The sequence below is a fragment of the Mixophyes fleayi genome, chromosome 2 (assembly GCF_038048845.1).
Source record: "Mixophyes fleayi isolate aMixFle1 chromosome 2, aMixFle1.hap1, whole genome shotgun sequence".
Classification (NCBI taxonomy): Eukaryota; Metazoa; Chordata; class Amphibia; order Anura; family Limnodynastidae; genus Mixophyes; species Mixophyes fleayi.
The window spans coordinates 29,464,166-29,481,160 of NC_134403.1; the positions used below are offsets into that span (position 1 = coordinate 29,464,166).

A 16,995-nucleotide genomic window follows, 5' to 3' on the forward strand; every position below is an offset into this window, starting at 1 on the left:
GGACTGAGCAGAACTCAGCACAGCACAGCACAGCACGAGATATAGCAGGACAGAGGACCACCTAACACAACCTCCCTCTCCCCTGATCAATGCCCGAGTGAAGATGGCGGCGACTAGCGGGGAATTTATAGGATCCGAGTATCGCGAGATCCGACAGCGGGATTATGACTCAGAGCCTCGGTTTCAGTTTTGCAATTGGCGGGAATACCCGGATCTGTCTCGGATCCGGCTCAGATCGGCAACGTTCGGGTGGGCTCGGATTTCAGATATCCGAGCCCGCTCATCTCTACTCAGTACTGCCCCCATCATTACTGGGGCAGTGTCCCATTGCTGGGGACTGAAATGTCGGGAGGCGTGCAGTAATGGTGCGGACGATTTAAGTTCAGGGCATGCGGTTTATTTAGCTGTATCTCTGGCACTAGCCACTGGGCTGGTGTAAGTGCCGACTGATAATGATGACTACACCTATGCGTGCCAGAACATTTTATGTACAGTGCGCATTAAAAACATCCTAATTTATATATTTCCTGGAAAAAAAATATTTTTGATTTCTTTAGTATTAAGAGTTGTAAATGCATTTTATACAATTCCATTGGTTGCATATTGCACATATACATGTGCTTATCCTGCTGTGTGTTCTGTCTATGGCAAGTAACGTATAGCCATAGCGTACTTATACCCAGATTCAAATGGAAACATATCTTACGATCCGCTTGGATGTGAATACAAGTTACGTGGTTTTTTTTTTAAACGCAAGTTGGGTTCACATTGTGTTCGAGGATGAATCAGAACCTCTTTTATTATCCAATTTTGTCTCCAACCTCTACTATGTTCAGGGGCCTAGTCATCAACACAGCCCTATTGCGGCGATAAGACAGATTATTCACTTCCCGCAGCAGTTTAACAAACAAATATCACTGGAGCAATGTTCAGCTGCCCACTGATACTGTCCCAGAGTTAGCCCTTAATATTACGACGGTCGACTCTCTATAGAAATGCAAATGCACGAGCCACTTACGTGAAAACAACAAGAACATTTTTTTCAAAATAGATGGAATTTATGAAAGTATTAAAATACTTTACTCATTAAATAAATACTTTTGACAAAGAATGGCTTTGATCTGTTATCTCCATCCAGTGATGGCTAGAACAGAAGAGGTTTTGCCCCTTGATACATCTAAATACCAGTGTGTGGTGTAAAATATTGTCATTTCAGTACACAATTTAGTACCACAAGGTAAGAACAAAAAAATTGAAATTAAAGTTAAATGAAACTAGAGATGGTCACTGACCCCCGTGTTTTGGTTTTGGATTCGGTTTTGGATCTGGATTACCGTTGTGTTTTGGTTTTGGTTTTGGTTTTGCAAAACCGCCATTGCGTGTTTTGGTTTTGGTTTTGTTTGGTTTTGTTTTGCTATTTTTTGGGAAAATCCATGTTTTTGGGCCTAAATTAACCCAATTTAGTGCTCCAACTGTTTTAGAGACAAGTAATCTAATTGTTGAGGTAATAAATCATCCAAAAAAACAGTTTAATTCTTCGTTGGTAGGCCTATTCTACACACAAAACATATTGTCTTCCTCTCCATCTATGCATATTGGCAATGCAGCCATCGTCTTTGAATGTATATTACACCCTACACTTATAGTTAAATATGTAAAGAAATGGAAAAAGCCAGTTTGGTTTCTGTCTCTCAAGGCCCCCCTCCACTTGTATAAAATACCAAAAAATTCAGCCATTATAGACTGTACAATATTAATTGACATGGAGAAAGCCAGTTTGGTTTCTGTCTCTCTAGGCCCCCCTCCACTTGTATAAAATACTAAAAAATTCAGCCATTATAGACTGTACAATATTAATTGACATGGAGAAAGACAGTTTGGGGTCACTCTGTCTCTCTAGGCCCCCCTCCACTTGTATAAAATACCAAAAAATTCAGCCATTATAGACTGTACAATATTAATTGACATGGAAAAAGCCAGTTTGGTTTCTGTCTCTCTAGGCCCCCCTCCACTTGTATAAAATACCCAAAAATTCAGCAATTATAGACTGTACAATATTATGAAAAATGGACAAAGCCAGTTTAGGGTCACTCTGTCTATGACACCCTACCCTTAAGGATAAATTGCCCTAACAGCAGCCTTTCAAGATGGTATGTGATATGGAAATGCCACAAGTCCCTTTCCTCTTTGGGGGTAGATTGCACCCTACACTTACATAGAAAGTTTTAAAAAGATGTTATCGGCATCATCTTCAGCTTAATCCTCACCCTCATCAGTGTGTACGTCATCATCACAGACTATCAATTCATCGCCGCTTGAATCCGCCATTAGAGAACAGTCAGTGCTTGGATGTCTTGGATGGTGAAGGCCTTCCTCGTGGAAGATGTAGTTCATTTTTATAAACATCATTTTCTCCACATTTTTGGGAAGTAACCTTCTACGGCGATCACTGACTAAGTTCCCTGCTGTGCTGAACACTCGTTCAGAGTACACACTGGAGGGTGGGCAGCTTAGGTATTGCAAAGCAAGTTTGTACATGGGTTAACAAATGGCCTGCTTTTCTTCCCAGTAAGGAAAGGGACTGTCTGACATTTCCATATCAACTACCTCTTGAAAGTAATCCTCCACCATCCTTTGCATGTTTATACTCATATTGGATGGAGTTATGGGCAAAGTGACACATTTTTTTGAAAAATCCTTCAAACCAGCCCAGATGTTAAATTGTTCTCGTCTGCCCCCTGTGTCTTCCCTGCTTCTTTTTTGGAAATTTAATTTTTTACGAGCAACAGCTTGAGAAAGTGAAGGAGGACACGTCGTCAAGCCGAGGCCCAGTTCAGCGGCCAACTTGCTGAGCAATAGCTCCTTGCAAAAGTTCACATCTCGCTCATTTACAAGTAAAGACTCAATGTAGGTTTTAAACCTTGGATCAAGCACAGTGGCCAAAACGTACTGATCCGAGTTCAAGATCTTAATAACTCGAGGATCATTGTGAAGCGAATTAAGTACTTGATCGACAAGGCCAACATACTTTGCTGAATTGCTTGCTTTCAGCTCCTCCTTCATTTTCTCAAGCTGCTTTTCCAATAGTCTAATTAAAGGAATGACTTGGCTCAAACTAGCAGAGTCTGCACTGACCTCACATGTCACAACTTCAAATGGTTTCAGCACCTTGCACAGCACTGAAAGGATTCCCCACTGTGCAAGAGTGAAATACATCCCCCCTCCTTTCCCAATGTCATGACTTGTGCAATATGCTTGGATGGCTTTGCGCTGTTCCTCCATCCTCTGAAGCATGTACAGGGTGGAATTCCACCGAGTTACCACCTCTTGCTTAAGTTGGTGGCAGGGCAAGTTAAACTGCTCTTGGAGCTGCTGTAATCTCCTACATGCTGTGGCTGAATGCCTGAAATGGCCTGAAATTTTACGGGCCACCGAAAGCATCTCCTGCACCTCACGGTTATTTCGTAGGAAGCTCTGCACCACCAAGTTGATGGTGTGAGCAAAACAGGGAATATGTTGGAAATCACCCAGCTGTAATGCTCGCACTATATTGTTGGCGTTATCTGAAATGACATACCCTGGGGAGAGTCCGAGTGGTATAAGCCATGCATCAATCACATCTCTCAGTTTGCGTAACAAATTGTCAGCCGTATGCCTGTTAGTGAAGCCGGTGATACAAAGAGTGGCCTGCCTGTGACAAATGTTACGTAGTGGTGTACATGCTGCTGCTGTTCCTGCTGGTGAAGGTGAATGACCAACCCAGTGGGCTGTCACAGTCATATAGTCTTTGGTTTGGCCACTTCCACTTGTCCACATATCTGTGGTTAAGTGAACAGTGGGCAGAATGGCATTTTTCAGCGCAATCTCTACATTTTTACACACTTTTTGGTATAGTTGTGGAATAGCTTTACGGGAGAAATGGTGTCGCGATGGAATTCTGTAACGCGGACACAAAACCTCAATTAACTGTGAAAAACCAGCTGCGTTTATTGTGGAGATTGGACGCAGATATAACACTAACATTGCAGCCATGGCGTCTGTGATTCGCTTGGCGACTGGGTGACTGCTGTCATATTTGCTTCCCCTCGCAAATGATTGTTTCACAGTTAATTGCTGAAATGTAGGACTGCTCATTTTATTCACCTGCCTCTGGGATGACGATTCACCCCCAGCAGCAGCAACAGCAGCAGCAGGACTAACGCTTTCTTCAGAGGAATCAATAATAGTGCCGGAGTCATCCAGCCTTAAGTGGGATGCCGGGCTAACTCCGAGCGCTACTGAGGATATTGATGAGGATGGTGTGGTGGGTGTATTTTGTAGCCGTCGGTATGTCGGTGAGCGGAGGGTCTTAGCTGATGAGGGAGTGCTTGTATTCTTTTGGGAAGAACTTTCAGCTTTTCCCAACACTTTGCCATGAACTCTCGTTAAATGGCGTAACATAGACGAGGTTCCAAGATGGTTAAGGTCCCTCCCTCGACTGACTGTGGCTTCACATACACTACAAATGGCTATACAATTGTTGTCTGGATTTGGGTAGAAATAATTCCACACATAAGAAGTGGATTTTTTTGTTTTATGCCCAGGCATGACAATGGCCTTTTTCTTGTCACGTGCCAGAACTGCTGCCACTGGTGCAGGACTTACACAAACAACCTCATCCTCATCAACATCCTCATTAGCGCCCTCGTCGCCTACACAAATCTCCCCCTCATCCTCTTCTAATTCCAAAGTGGCATCCTCAATTTGGGTATCACCGGCTACACTCGGGCTATTAAGGCACACATCAGCAGAATGCTCACGATTAGACATCCCACTGTTGGATGGACTCTCCACAGGGATTGTTGTCATTTGTGAATCAGAGCAAATATTCTCCTGTAATGCCTCACTGTTATCTTGCAGCTCGGCTTTGACACGTAACAGTAGTTGTGCACCAATTGTAGGCTGGGTAACTTTTTGGGATCTGCCACTAATAGCCAAAGGTGAAGGCCTCATTCTCTCTTTGCCACTGCGTGTGTAGAATGGCATGCTTGCAATTTTTTTTTTATCGTCACTTAACTTTTGCTCAGTTACACTTCTTTTTCGCTTCAATACAGTAAATTTTTTTTGGGTTTTTGTTTTTTGCACTAATTTGAAAACACTCTGTTGTTTGACATCGCCTTGGCCAGATGACGTACTGGGAACACTAACATCAGGACTGGTGACAGAACCTGGTTGCTCATTCAGATCATATGTGGACTGCTTTGAATCCATTCTGAGCGCAAACCACTGGGGAGTGCTAAAAATTATTTAGTAGATTCTGCTGACAGTTATGACTTTTGACAGCCAGAAATATTAATGCACAATTAGGGAGGACACCCCAAAAGCACTGAGGAGTGCTACAAATTATTTAGTAGATACTGCTGACAGATATGACTTTTGACAGCCAGAAATATTAATGCACAATTAGGGAGGACACCCCAAAAGCACTGAGGAGTGCTACAAATTATTTAGTAGATACTGCTGACAGATATGACTTTTGACAGCCAGAAATATTAATGCACAATTAGGGAGGACACCCCAAAAGCACTGAGGAGTGCTACAAATTATTTAGTAGATACTGCTGACAGAAATGACTTTTGACAGCCAGAAATATTAATGCACAATTAGGGAGGACACCCCAAAAGCACTGAGGATTGCTAAAAATTATTTAGTAGATTCTGCTGACAGTTATGACTTTTGACAGCCAGAAATATTAATGCACAATTAGGGAGGACACCCCAAAAGCACTGAGGAGTGCTAAAAATTATTTAGTAGATACTGCTGACAGAAATGACTTTTGACAGCCAGAAATATTAATGCACAATTAGGGAGGACACCCCAAAAGCACTGAGGAGTGCTACAAATTATTTAGTAGATACTGCTGACAGATATGACTTTTGACAGCCAGAAATATTAATGCACAATTAGGGAGGACACCCCAAAAGCACTGAGGAGTGCTAAAAATTATTTAGTAGATACTGCTGACAGAAATGACTTTTGACAGCCAGAAATATTAATGCACAATTAGGGAGGACACCCCAAAAGCACTGAGGAGTGCTAAAAATTATTTAGTAGATACTGCTGACAGATATGACTTTTGACAGCCAGAAATATTAATGCACAATTAGGGAGGACACCCCAAAAGCACTGAGGAGTGCTACAAATTATTTAGTAGATACTGCTGACAGATATGACTTTTGACAGCCAGAAATATTAATGCACAATTAGGGAGGACACCCCAAAAGCACTGAGGAGTGCTAAAAATTATTTAGTAGATACTGCTGACAGAAATGACTTTTGACAGCCAGAAATATTAATGCACAATTAGGGAGGACACCCCAAAAGCACTGAGGATTGCTAAAAATTATTTAGTAGATTCTGCTGACAGTTATGACTTTTGACAGCCAGAAATATTAATGCACAATTAGGGAGGACACCCCAAAAGCACTGAGGAGTGCTACAAATTATTTAGTAGATACTGCTGACAGATATGACTTTTGACAGCCAGAAATATTAATGCACAATTAGGGAGGACACCCCAAAAGCACTGAGGTGTGCTACAAATTATTTAGTAGATACTGCTGACAGATATGACTTTTGACAGCCAGAAATATTAATGCACAATTAGGGAGGACACCCCAAAAGCACTGAGGTGTGCTACAAATTATTTAGTAGATACTGCTGACAGATATGACTTTTGACAGCCAGAAATATTAATGCACAATTAGGGAGGACACCCCAAAAGCACTGAGGAGTGCTACAAATTATTTAGTAGATACTGCTGACAGATATGACTTTTGACAGCCAGAAATATTAATGCACAATTAGGGAGGACACCCCAAAAGCACTGAGGAGTGCTAAAAATTATTTAGTAGATACTGCTGACAGATATGACTTTTGACAGCCAGAAATATTAATGCACAATTAGGGAGGACACCCCAAAAGCACTGAGGAGTGCTAAAAATTATTTAGTAGATACTGCTGACAGAAATGACTTTTGACAGCCAGAAATATTAATGCACAATTAGGGAGGACACCCCAAAAGCACTGAGGAGTGCTACAAATTATTTAGTAGATACTGCTGACAGAAATGACTTTTGACAGCCAGAAATATTAATGCACAATTAGGGAGGACACCCCAAAAGCACTGAGGAGTGCTAAAAATTATTTAGTAGATACTGCTGACAGATATGACTTTTGACAGCCAGAAATATTAATGCACAATTAGGGAGGACACCCCAAAAGCACTGAGGTGTGCTACAAATTATTTAGTAGATACTGCTGACAGATATGACTTTTGACAGCCAGAAATATTAATGCACAATTAGGGAGGACACCCCAAAAGCACTGAGGAGTGCTAAAAATTATTTAGTAGATACTGCTGACAGATATGACTTTTGACAGCCAGAAATATTAATGCACAATTAGGGAGGACACCCCAAAAGCACTGAGGAGTGCTAAAAATTATTTAGTAGATACTGCTGACAGAAATGACTTTTGACAGCCAGAAATATTAATGCACAATTAGGGAGGACACCCCAAAAGCACTGAGGAGTGCTACAAATTATTTAGTAGATACTGCTGACAGAAATGACTTTTGACAGCCAGAAATATTAATGCACAATTAGGGAGGACACCCCAAAAGCACTGAGGAGTGCTAAAAATTATTTAGTAGATACTGCTGACAGATATGACTTTTGACAGCCAGAAATATTAATGCACAATTAGGGAGGACACCCCAAAAGCACTGAGGAGTGCTACAAATTATTTAGTAGATACTGCTGACAGAAATGACTTTTGACAGCCAGAAATATTAATGCACAATTAGGGAGGACACCCCAAAAGCACTGAGGAGTGCTACAAATTATTTAGTAGATACTGCTGACAGATATGACTTTTGACAGCCAGAAATATTAATGCACAATTAGGGAGGACACCCCAAAAGCACTGAGGTGTGCTACAAATTATTTAGTAGATACTGCTGACATATATGACTTTTGACAGCCAGAAATATTAATGCACAATTAGGGAGGACACCCCAAAAGCACTGAGGAGGGCTAAAAATTATTTAGTAGATACTGCTGACAGATAGGACTTTTGACAGCCAGAAATATTTATGCACAATTATGGGGGACACCCCAAAAGCGCTGGGGAGTGCCAAATATGAAGAAAAAATAATAAACCTCTATCCTCCTCTCTGCACTAGCGATTTTGGTTAGAGCAATTGCAAGAACAATATTGTATTCTCTGTCCCTGCTCTAATTAGCCTATGACTACACCCTGCTCTCTCCCTCTGTCAAATGGCGATGGATTGCTGTGGAGGCGGGTATTTATAAAGTTGAAGTATCGCGAGAACCGAGCCCCGAGATCCGATGATGTCACAATGACGTTCGGCCTCGATTTGGATTCGGAATGGGTGGGAGAGTACCGAGCTGCTCAGCTCGGTACTCGGATACCCAAAGTTCGGGTGGGTTCGGTTCTCGGAGAACCGGACCCGCCCCTCTCTAAATGAAACTGAATGTGGCCAAACACAAGCTTTGGAGGTTAATTAAAACTTGTAGTGTTTTTTGTTAAATGTTTTCCAAGTTAATAATATGCCTGTCTGTCATAAGTAGATCTTCTTCCTTACGTAAAAATTTTGTTTTCCAGTCATTCTGCCACATTTTTTACAAAGAGCAGTGACAGGATTGGGGGTTCGTACTGGAAAGCTCATTACACAGAATACACAGACGAATCGTTTAGTATTAAGAAGACCCGATCTAAAGCTGAAGAACATCTCGGAATACTGGGTAAAAAACACCTTTTCTATTTAATATTTAACATCATCAGGTCTTTTTATTAACACGGTACAACTAGTGCAAATTACCTGTAGCCCATAGGAATCAATTGGGTATTAACTTTAATTAGTCCAAGGAAAGGTTTACTATTAAAAGCAGACATCCGTTTGGATATGTGTTATAGCTGATTTATTATTATTATTATTATTATTTTTATTATTATTATCTACCTTATCTTCTGTCTCCGTTCCCCTACTTTCCCTCTCTCCCCTGCGTCTCTCTGTCTGTCCACCCCTCCCCTTAGATTGTACGCTCCTCTGAGCAGGGCCATCTCTCCTTCCTGTTTCCACCACTTCTAACTCTGCTCTCCAGCTACTTAACCCTCCTCCTCGAGGGTCCCCTGGGGGTCTCCCTGTCTTCTGCGCCCTCCTTCTTGGGCCCTGTCGTTTGCAGATCCTCCTTCCCCCTTCCCCGCCCTCTCTAGCTGTGCATTGAGCTTATTGAGTTACTGTGCTAACTGTTTACTGTACTGTGCTGTCTCCCAGTGTATTGTAATTTGTTTGTTCCTGTACGGCGCTACGGACACCTTGTGGCGCCTTATAAATAAAAATTAATAATAATAATAATAATAAAATTTTATCTGTTTTTAATTTGTTTTATAAGGAGCCACAAATAGTCCGCAGCGCTGTACATGAAATTTACAGTGATCCAAAGCACATTACATAAAAAAAACATAATTATGCAAAGACCAGACATCTAATAATTATCAGAGTGCACAGACAACTTGGTAATGCAGATGTAGTTATTTACGGAACAGTGGGTGAGAGTGAAGGTGATGTCCAATGTATAGTAGGCCTGGGGGTACAAGTATTAACTTCTAATTTGTGCAAGTTGCCGCTCTTCGGCGAGTTTGCAGTGAAAATTTAAAGTGGCAATGGCTTTATAGATAAGACAATGCCTTTAAAGCCATTGCCGCTTTAAATTTTAGCGGAAAACTCGCAGAATAGCGGTGACTTGCACAAATCAAAAGTTAATACATTTACCCCCTGGGCTCATGAACACAGGATTAGGGAAGCAGTCTAGAGGTACAGAGAGTGATGGAATAATAGCCTACTTACCTACTTTGTCATCGCTCTTTCCGGGAGAGGGGCGTGACCAGGGGCGGATCTAGAAATTTTTTCTACCCCGGGCGATGTAGGGGGGGGGGGGGGGGGGTGGGATTTAAGCCCCGCCCCCTTTCTAACTTCTAAGGCTGCCGGCGGCTGCACAGTATGTGCAGGTCCGTTCGGCAGTGATAATGTGCTGTCCCGCTGCTCTGATTGTGTTTAAAACACAATCAGAGCAGCCGGGCAGCACATTATCACTGCCGAACGGACCTGCACAGTGTGCAGCCGCCGGCAGCAAACCCCCTGGATCCGCCACTGGGCGTGACTGGAAGGTGGGAGGGGCGGGGTGCGGGCAAACGTGTTGGAAATGTCGTTTTGTCGCTGGGGGGTGGGGCCAAAATGATGCAATTTACCGCCAATTGCGTAATTTTGGGGTGCCAGCAGTGGGATGAAGGAGATTTGCCAGCTCTCCCGGGAGTCCGTAGGACTGACCCGAATTTCGGGAATCTCCTGGACATTCCGGGAGAGTTGGCAAGTATGAATAATAGTAGGAGACACAAGGAAAGAGGGCCTGTTCCTGAGAGTCTATATCCTAAAGGGTTTATACCATTTACAGTCTGACTACTGCTCCCAAATATCTTGATTTTCTGAGGACATCCCAGATTTACTGCCTAGAAATCTGTTACTTGGAATGAGTATTTGCCAAGAATTTAGACGGCTTATACATGATCAATAGGCAAATAGTCCTTTATAATGTATCCTTCACCTACTTATAGTGGAGGCAGCCATTTTGTGGACTGAACCAAAATTCATGACTCATGAGAATGTACCATTATTTCACTGAGACCTGACAAAACTGAGGTGGGAGGTATTGTGTATTGCAAGTGATTTGGTATGTGGAATTTTGGGTCAGTACACAAATACCAGGAGCACCTGTGCAAGTTAAATGGAGTGAGCGTCGTATGTATGTATTTTATGTGTTTACAAATTATGTACTTTGGAACTAACCACAGTTTGACTGTGTCATTGTTTATGTTGTGTTTAGGGCCGGTAATCAAAGCTGAAGTGGGAGATACCATCTTGGTTGTGTTCTCCAATATGGCTGACAGGAACTGCAGTGTGATGCCTCACGGGGTGTCAATGAGCAAGGATTCGGAGGGTGCGCCATACGTAGATGGTAAGTCACCGCATCTAACACAGGTATCATGTGTAACAGTGGAGCAGCATGGTGGCTCAGTGGTTAGCACTTTTGCCTCACAGCTCTGGGGTCATGAGTTCAATTCCCGACCATGGCCTTATCTGTGTGGAGTTTGTATGTTCTCCCTGTGTTTGCGTGGGTTTTCTCCGGGTGCTCCGGTTTCCTCCCACACTCCAAAAGCATAATAGTAGGTTATTGGCTGCTAGCAAAATTGACCCTAGTCTCTCTCTGTCTTTGTGTGTATGTTAGGGAATTTAGACTGTAAGCTCCAATGGGGCAGGGACTGATGTGAATGAGTTCTCTGTACAGCGCTGCAGAATCAGTGGCGCTATATAAATAAATGGTGATGATGATGATAGTGAAAATAAAATCTGTTACCTATACGATGTGAATCCATATAAACATTTCACAAGTAAGTGCTAGTTGCAGGGCCATCTTTTCCATTGGGCACGATGGGCAGGTGCCTGGGGCACCCACGGGCAAGGGGGCCCCATAGGCAGGTCTTTTAATTAGAATAAATAACTCTGCATAAGAAAAAACCTGCAAAAAAAACCTTCAAGGGTCACTGAGTAAGTACATCTATCTATCTCTATATCTATCAGGCGCGGGCTGGGATACTGCAGGCAGGGGGGCACACAGGCGGCCGCATCTCATTACACGAGACGCGGCCGCATCTGATGTCATCAGATGCGGCCGCCGAAAAAAATCCGGAGAAATTGCATCGGGGGGCGGCCGGCAGGCCTACCCCCTGGCCCTAAAAGCGGAAAATCTGAGCGGCCCGGGGGGCGATGCCTCCCTGCCCCCCGGCCCAGCCCGCCCCTGATATCTATATTTTTATATCTATATCTATATCTATATCTATATATATATATATATATATATATATATATATGTAGGGGCCCTGGTGCACTGCTTTGCCCAGGGGCCCATAATGTTGTTAAGATGGCCCTGGCTAGTTGACCAGCATTTCTTCAAGATAGCCCAGTCATTTGGGTGAAGTATTGTCTAATGGCAATCATCCTGTTTAAGCCATCATACCCTCGGGCTTCACTTTTGTGCATTGTACTATGTACTTTGTTTTTACGCTAGTACACTGCATGTAAACAGGTCTGACATGGAAACTTTCAGACCTCCAGTGACCTCCAGTAAATATGAGAAATGAATGAGTGCTGAACCTGATGTCTGAGTAAGGATAAAAACTACACAGAAACACCATATATTGGCATACAGCAACTTAGAATCATAGTACATTACTTATTACACACCTCTGTCATTATTTGATCACTTACAGCTTACCTATGACCTTCGCATATGCAGGATATCTGTGAGATTTTTGTCTGCACCTAAAGCTGGGTACACACCTATGGAATTATCGTGCAGATCACACAATTCACAACCATTTGGTCAGATATTGCAAGAGTCTGTACGCTCCCATGATCAAGTTTTGTTGTACCAAAACACATTGCATCTGTTGATTTAATTTTATAAGCTTCTGTAAAATCACGACCAACGATGGAACGATGTTGGGCAAATGTGAAAGTGCGTGGGCACTCGCAACCAGCAGTGTAGGCAGATATGTGTAGAGTGTGCAGAGTCACAGTCTTTTCAGCGATTGTTAAGAGAGTTAGTTTAGTTATTTTTGTTGCCCTTGGATACGACACATAGCTGCTCCCTGGATACAATTGTATAGAATACAGTGAGCACAGCAGAGCTTTGCCGTATCGCACAGCAACAGAAAGAAACAATCTTAATGCTATAAATATATGGCAGGAAAGCACAGAACAAAGTCAGACATATAAATCAGTGTGCTTAGTTAAAATCGCAGGATGGTACATACAAGCCAATAAATGAAGGTGAAGTTGGAAACCACCCTTATTTGTGAACATATTGATAATATGTCATACTTGTATGTTTGTGGAAGGGGGTGTTGTGAAAGAAGGAGCTCACGTGAGACCTGGAGAGACCTTCACATACACCTGGAAAGTCTTGGAGAAAGATGGACCTACAAGCAACGATCCCAATTGCCTGACTTACCTTTACTATTCAGCGGTAGACCCAGTGAAGGACACTAATTCAGGACTGGTTGGTCCTCTGCTGGTCTGTAGAAGAGGCTCGCTCCGGTCTGACAACACGCAGGTATTATAAATGAGGGAGCCCTTATTGTGCGTGGGTGGTAGGTCTTTAGCCTGTAGCCACAATATGTCTCCTAGTTACAGTTGTATTGCTTTCATTCCATCCTCAATTTTACCTCTTTTCCTTCCATAAAACATCAGGATAATTCTAATGCTCCTGCTATTCTTCACCTCCCTCCTCTCAAAAGCAATAATTATATTAAAGACATTTGAGCCTGTTTTGTGCACTGAATTATATGCAGGATGGGTTTATATATATATATGGATGGATTTCACATATGAAAATCAGGATCCTGTCCTGTTATTTTACAATTGATATTATTATTTTTTAGTTACATTTGAACCTGTCTTTGGCATTGTAGTGTTACTTACATAGCGCTGGTACCCTGAGGATGCTGTTATGTTTTTTGAGTCTTTAGGACACTTCACTTGTGCTGCTCAGCCCAATATATACCGCCCCCTGCTTCCTGTCTGCAAAATGAACACATGTAAATAATACAGTTTAGAATATAGAAATATTGTCTTTAAAGGGGGGAGAGTGAGGGTGGGGGTGTCACCAGTTTACAAAGAGCTGAAAGCACCGTACCACCAGGATTATATGGGTATGAAGAGTCCTTTGATAACATAAATTCATCTATGGAAGTAGGTAACATTTCACTCTAAACTCAGGATGGGATCAGTGAAATATGACATTGCAGCCTCTTCTGAGATTGTGGTATTAATAGGCCCATCCCTATAATGGCAGTAGCCCAGCACTCTATGGTGCCCTCTTCTGAGGGTATTACTGAGCCTTCACTGCCCCCATAAAATATGACAATACCACTTACACTACCAACACAGCTGGAAGCAGCCCAACGCCTAGGAGCAGTGTTACCTATGAAGGTGAACCTCTATATAAAGGTTATACCTGTCTGCAGTAGATATACATGTATCATGCTAATTACTATTGACCTATGTTTATTTTCAGGTAGGGGTAGAAAAAGAGTTTTATCTGCTGTTCACAGTATTTGATGAAAATTTGAGTTGGTACCTGGAGGAAAATATGGCAATGGTTTCTATAGATCCATCGGCCATTGACACAGAAGATGAGGATTTTCAGGAATCAAACAAGATGCACGGTAAGGCACATAGCGCTGTCACTGTAGCATTATGCAGATATTTGCTCTGGGTCTGAAATGTTCATTTTGGCAAAAGTAAAAATTGTCGTCTTAAAGTTTTGGCTGCTTTCATATGTGGACGACTACTTAATTATTTTGAACTTTCTTTAGGGCTGTTCCAACATCAAATATGGACAGTCCCCAAATCTTCCAACCAGGGGTTGGGGGGCAGGGGGGCATCTGTCCCCCTGGGCTGGTCTCATAGTGGACTGCCTTGGGCTGGGTCACTGGTCTACCTGTTTATTTTTCTTCTTTAAAATGTTCCTAATAGGCTGTTGAGCCAAGTCTCGCCCCTCCCCCAGGCTAAAGTTTGCCAGCCAGCCCCTGCTTCCAGCTCATTATTATTTATACAATAGGGGGTTTCCCATGACAGCGTAAGAAAACCCCCTACTGTATAAATAGACCTCGTGCCTGTTATTATTTAATTCTGCGACGGGTGTTTTTCCATAGAGGAAAAAAGTGCGGCCATTCTTAAGGGTTTTTTATATTGCCAAGCCGGATCATTTGGATTAATTTGGGGTCTTTAAGACTGAAGAAACAATTATTTTCAATTATTTTCATTATGGCAGGGGGACCCCTGCTGCATGTCCCCCTGCTCTAGTGCCACCAACCCAGGCTGATTTGCCTAGTGTTGGTTTTAGAGGTACTTTTGGGCCTCATGTAGAGGTTCTTTTGGGCCTCATGTAAAGGTTGGACGCATTTCTATCTAAAATCTACAGGTAAAATGTGTACCTTAAAAATGGCGCATTTAGGTGGTTAGGTTGAGTCAAACATATCTTAAGATACACACAACTCAAAATAGCATGTTAGGATGTGTCTGCATGAAGATACCTTTAAAGGGGGCACACATTTTTTTTTTTTGCAGAGCCCAACTCCCTAGGGAATTCAACCCCATGCTGAACAGCCTGGGGCTGGTTGGCATCATGGCAGGGGGACCCTCTGCTGCGGGTTCCCTTGCTGTAGTGCCAACAGTCCCGGCTGGCAAAGCCTAGTGCTGGTTGGAGTAAAATTGGGGGAACCACATGCTTTTTTTCCCCCGATTTTGCCCCACCAAGACTAGGATGACAGCACAAGGGTTAATGTCGTTGGAAGTGGGGACCCCCACGGTTTTTTTAATTATTATTATTATTATTATTATTATTATTATTATTATTATTTCTTTTGACACTGTATTGAGCTGGCGGTCCGTCGTCAACAAGGAACACATCTTGAGATCTGTTCCTTGTTGACTAGGGGTGTAAGCAAAGCCAATTTGCTTGGAGTCTTACTACTCCCTGCAGATACATGCCTCAATTACTCATTATCTCACAAGCCCTGGTTTGTCCTGCACACCACAGCTTTCCAGTTTTGTAAATGAGCGCAAAGCAAAAAAAAAATGGTAAGCTTGCTCCAGGACAAACCATGATAGAATGTAAGGGGTGCAGATTAGTTTATTATTTTGCACATAAGGAAAATATTGGCTGTTTTTTCATCTAGCACGCAAATACTTTATAGCTTTTTTTTTACACTGAAATTTAAAGTTGATCTAGGACATGCCCTACTCCAACTATAAATCAGTTCCCACATTTTAAATTTGTCTCCCACTCCAATGAAACATGGTTTTGCCAAAGTGCAAAGTTACTCCTTTTTTTGTTTTGCTCTCCTTAATGACTCAGGCCCTTAGTGTCAGTAAATAACTGTTAATCTGTCTGTTTGATAATATTATGCGCAGATTGGTGTAGATTGCTGATTGATGGACTTGTCACAAAAAATGTGAAACCTGTTTGAATCATTTAAACATTGCTTGAAACTTGCACTACATGTCCACAAAATGCGTCCGATCAAGGTTATGGTGAGTTGTGTTCTCTATTCCTCTACAGCCGTCAATGGCTACATGTTTGGAAACCTTCCCGGTCTTGACATGTGTCGGATGGACAACGTCTCCTGGCATCTTCTCGGACTGGGCACGGAGATTGACATACACGGAATTTACTTTGAAGGGAATACCCTTAACCTGGGGGGAATGACAAGAGATACCCTCAGTCTATTCCCGCATACAACAGTCACCGCCTACATGCAGCCAGATGAAGCAGGTATGAGACTGCGTCATATCTAAGAAGGATGGTGACACCTTTTACTCTGCTAGTACATTAACCCTATTGAAGTCGAGTACTTGCTCCTTGCATAGCCGGGACACAACTGACAGGTCAGCATGTCAGTGTCTAATCAATACAGAGCGGCTTCGCTAGTTGGTCAGAATATGGGAAAGACGCTCTTTTTTGTCTAATAGTGGTAAGACGCCCCCAGTAACTGCAATTAACTACTTTATATCATTGGAGTTCATTGATAAAACCACGTGAGTTTCTTACCACTACTAACCCAACACAGAGCAGCACCAACATATCCCATGTGTTTCCTGCACTTTGCAGTTTTATGCTCACAGATGTTCACTATGGACCTGTGTATAGTCATCTTCTGATCGCACTAACAAATTGCATGACCCAGCCATGCAGACAGAGTGCTGAACAGCTGAATCAATGGCCTGTGATTTTTATATATGTAGCCAGCTTTAGTTAGGAAGGAGTCACCTTTTATATAGTGATGTGAATGCTTTCAGACACATGTCCG

At 42.4% G+C, this 16,995-nt stretch overlaps 1 protein-coding gene across 1 annotated transcript in view; it reads left to right on the forward strand.

The window, feature by feature from the left end:
- Nucleotides 1-16,995, forward strand: part of HEPHL1 (hephaestin like 1) — a 113,546-nt gene that overhangs the window by 52,813 nt on the left and 43,738 nt on the right. The window contains exons 7-11 of the mRNA XM_075198739.1: nt 8,668-8,807; nt 10,947-11,078; nt 13,021-13,235; nt 14,199-14,349; nt 16,248-16,460. Coding sequence (XP_075054840.1) covers nt 8,668-8,807; nt 10,947-11,078; nt 13,021-13,235; nt 14,199-14,349; nt 16,248-16,460 — 851 coding nt within the window. The remainder of the gene's footprint in view (nt 1-8,667; nt 8,808-10,946; nt 11,079-13,020; nt 13,236-14,198; nt 14,350-16,247; nt 16,461-16,995) is intronic.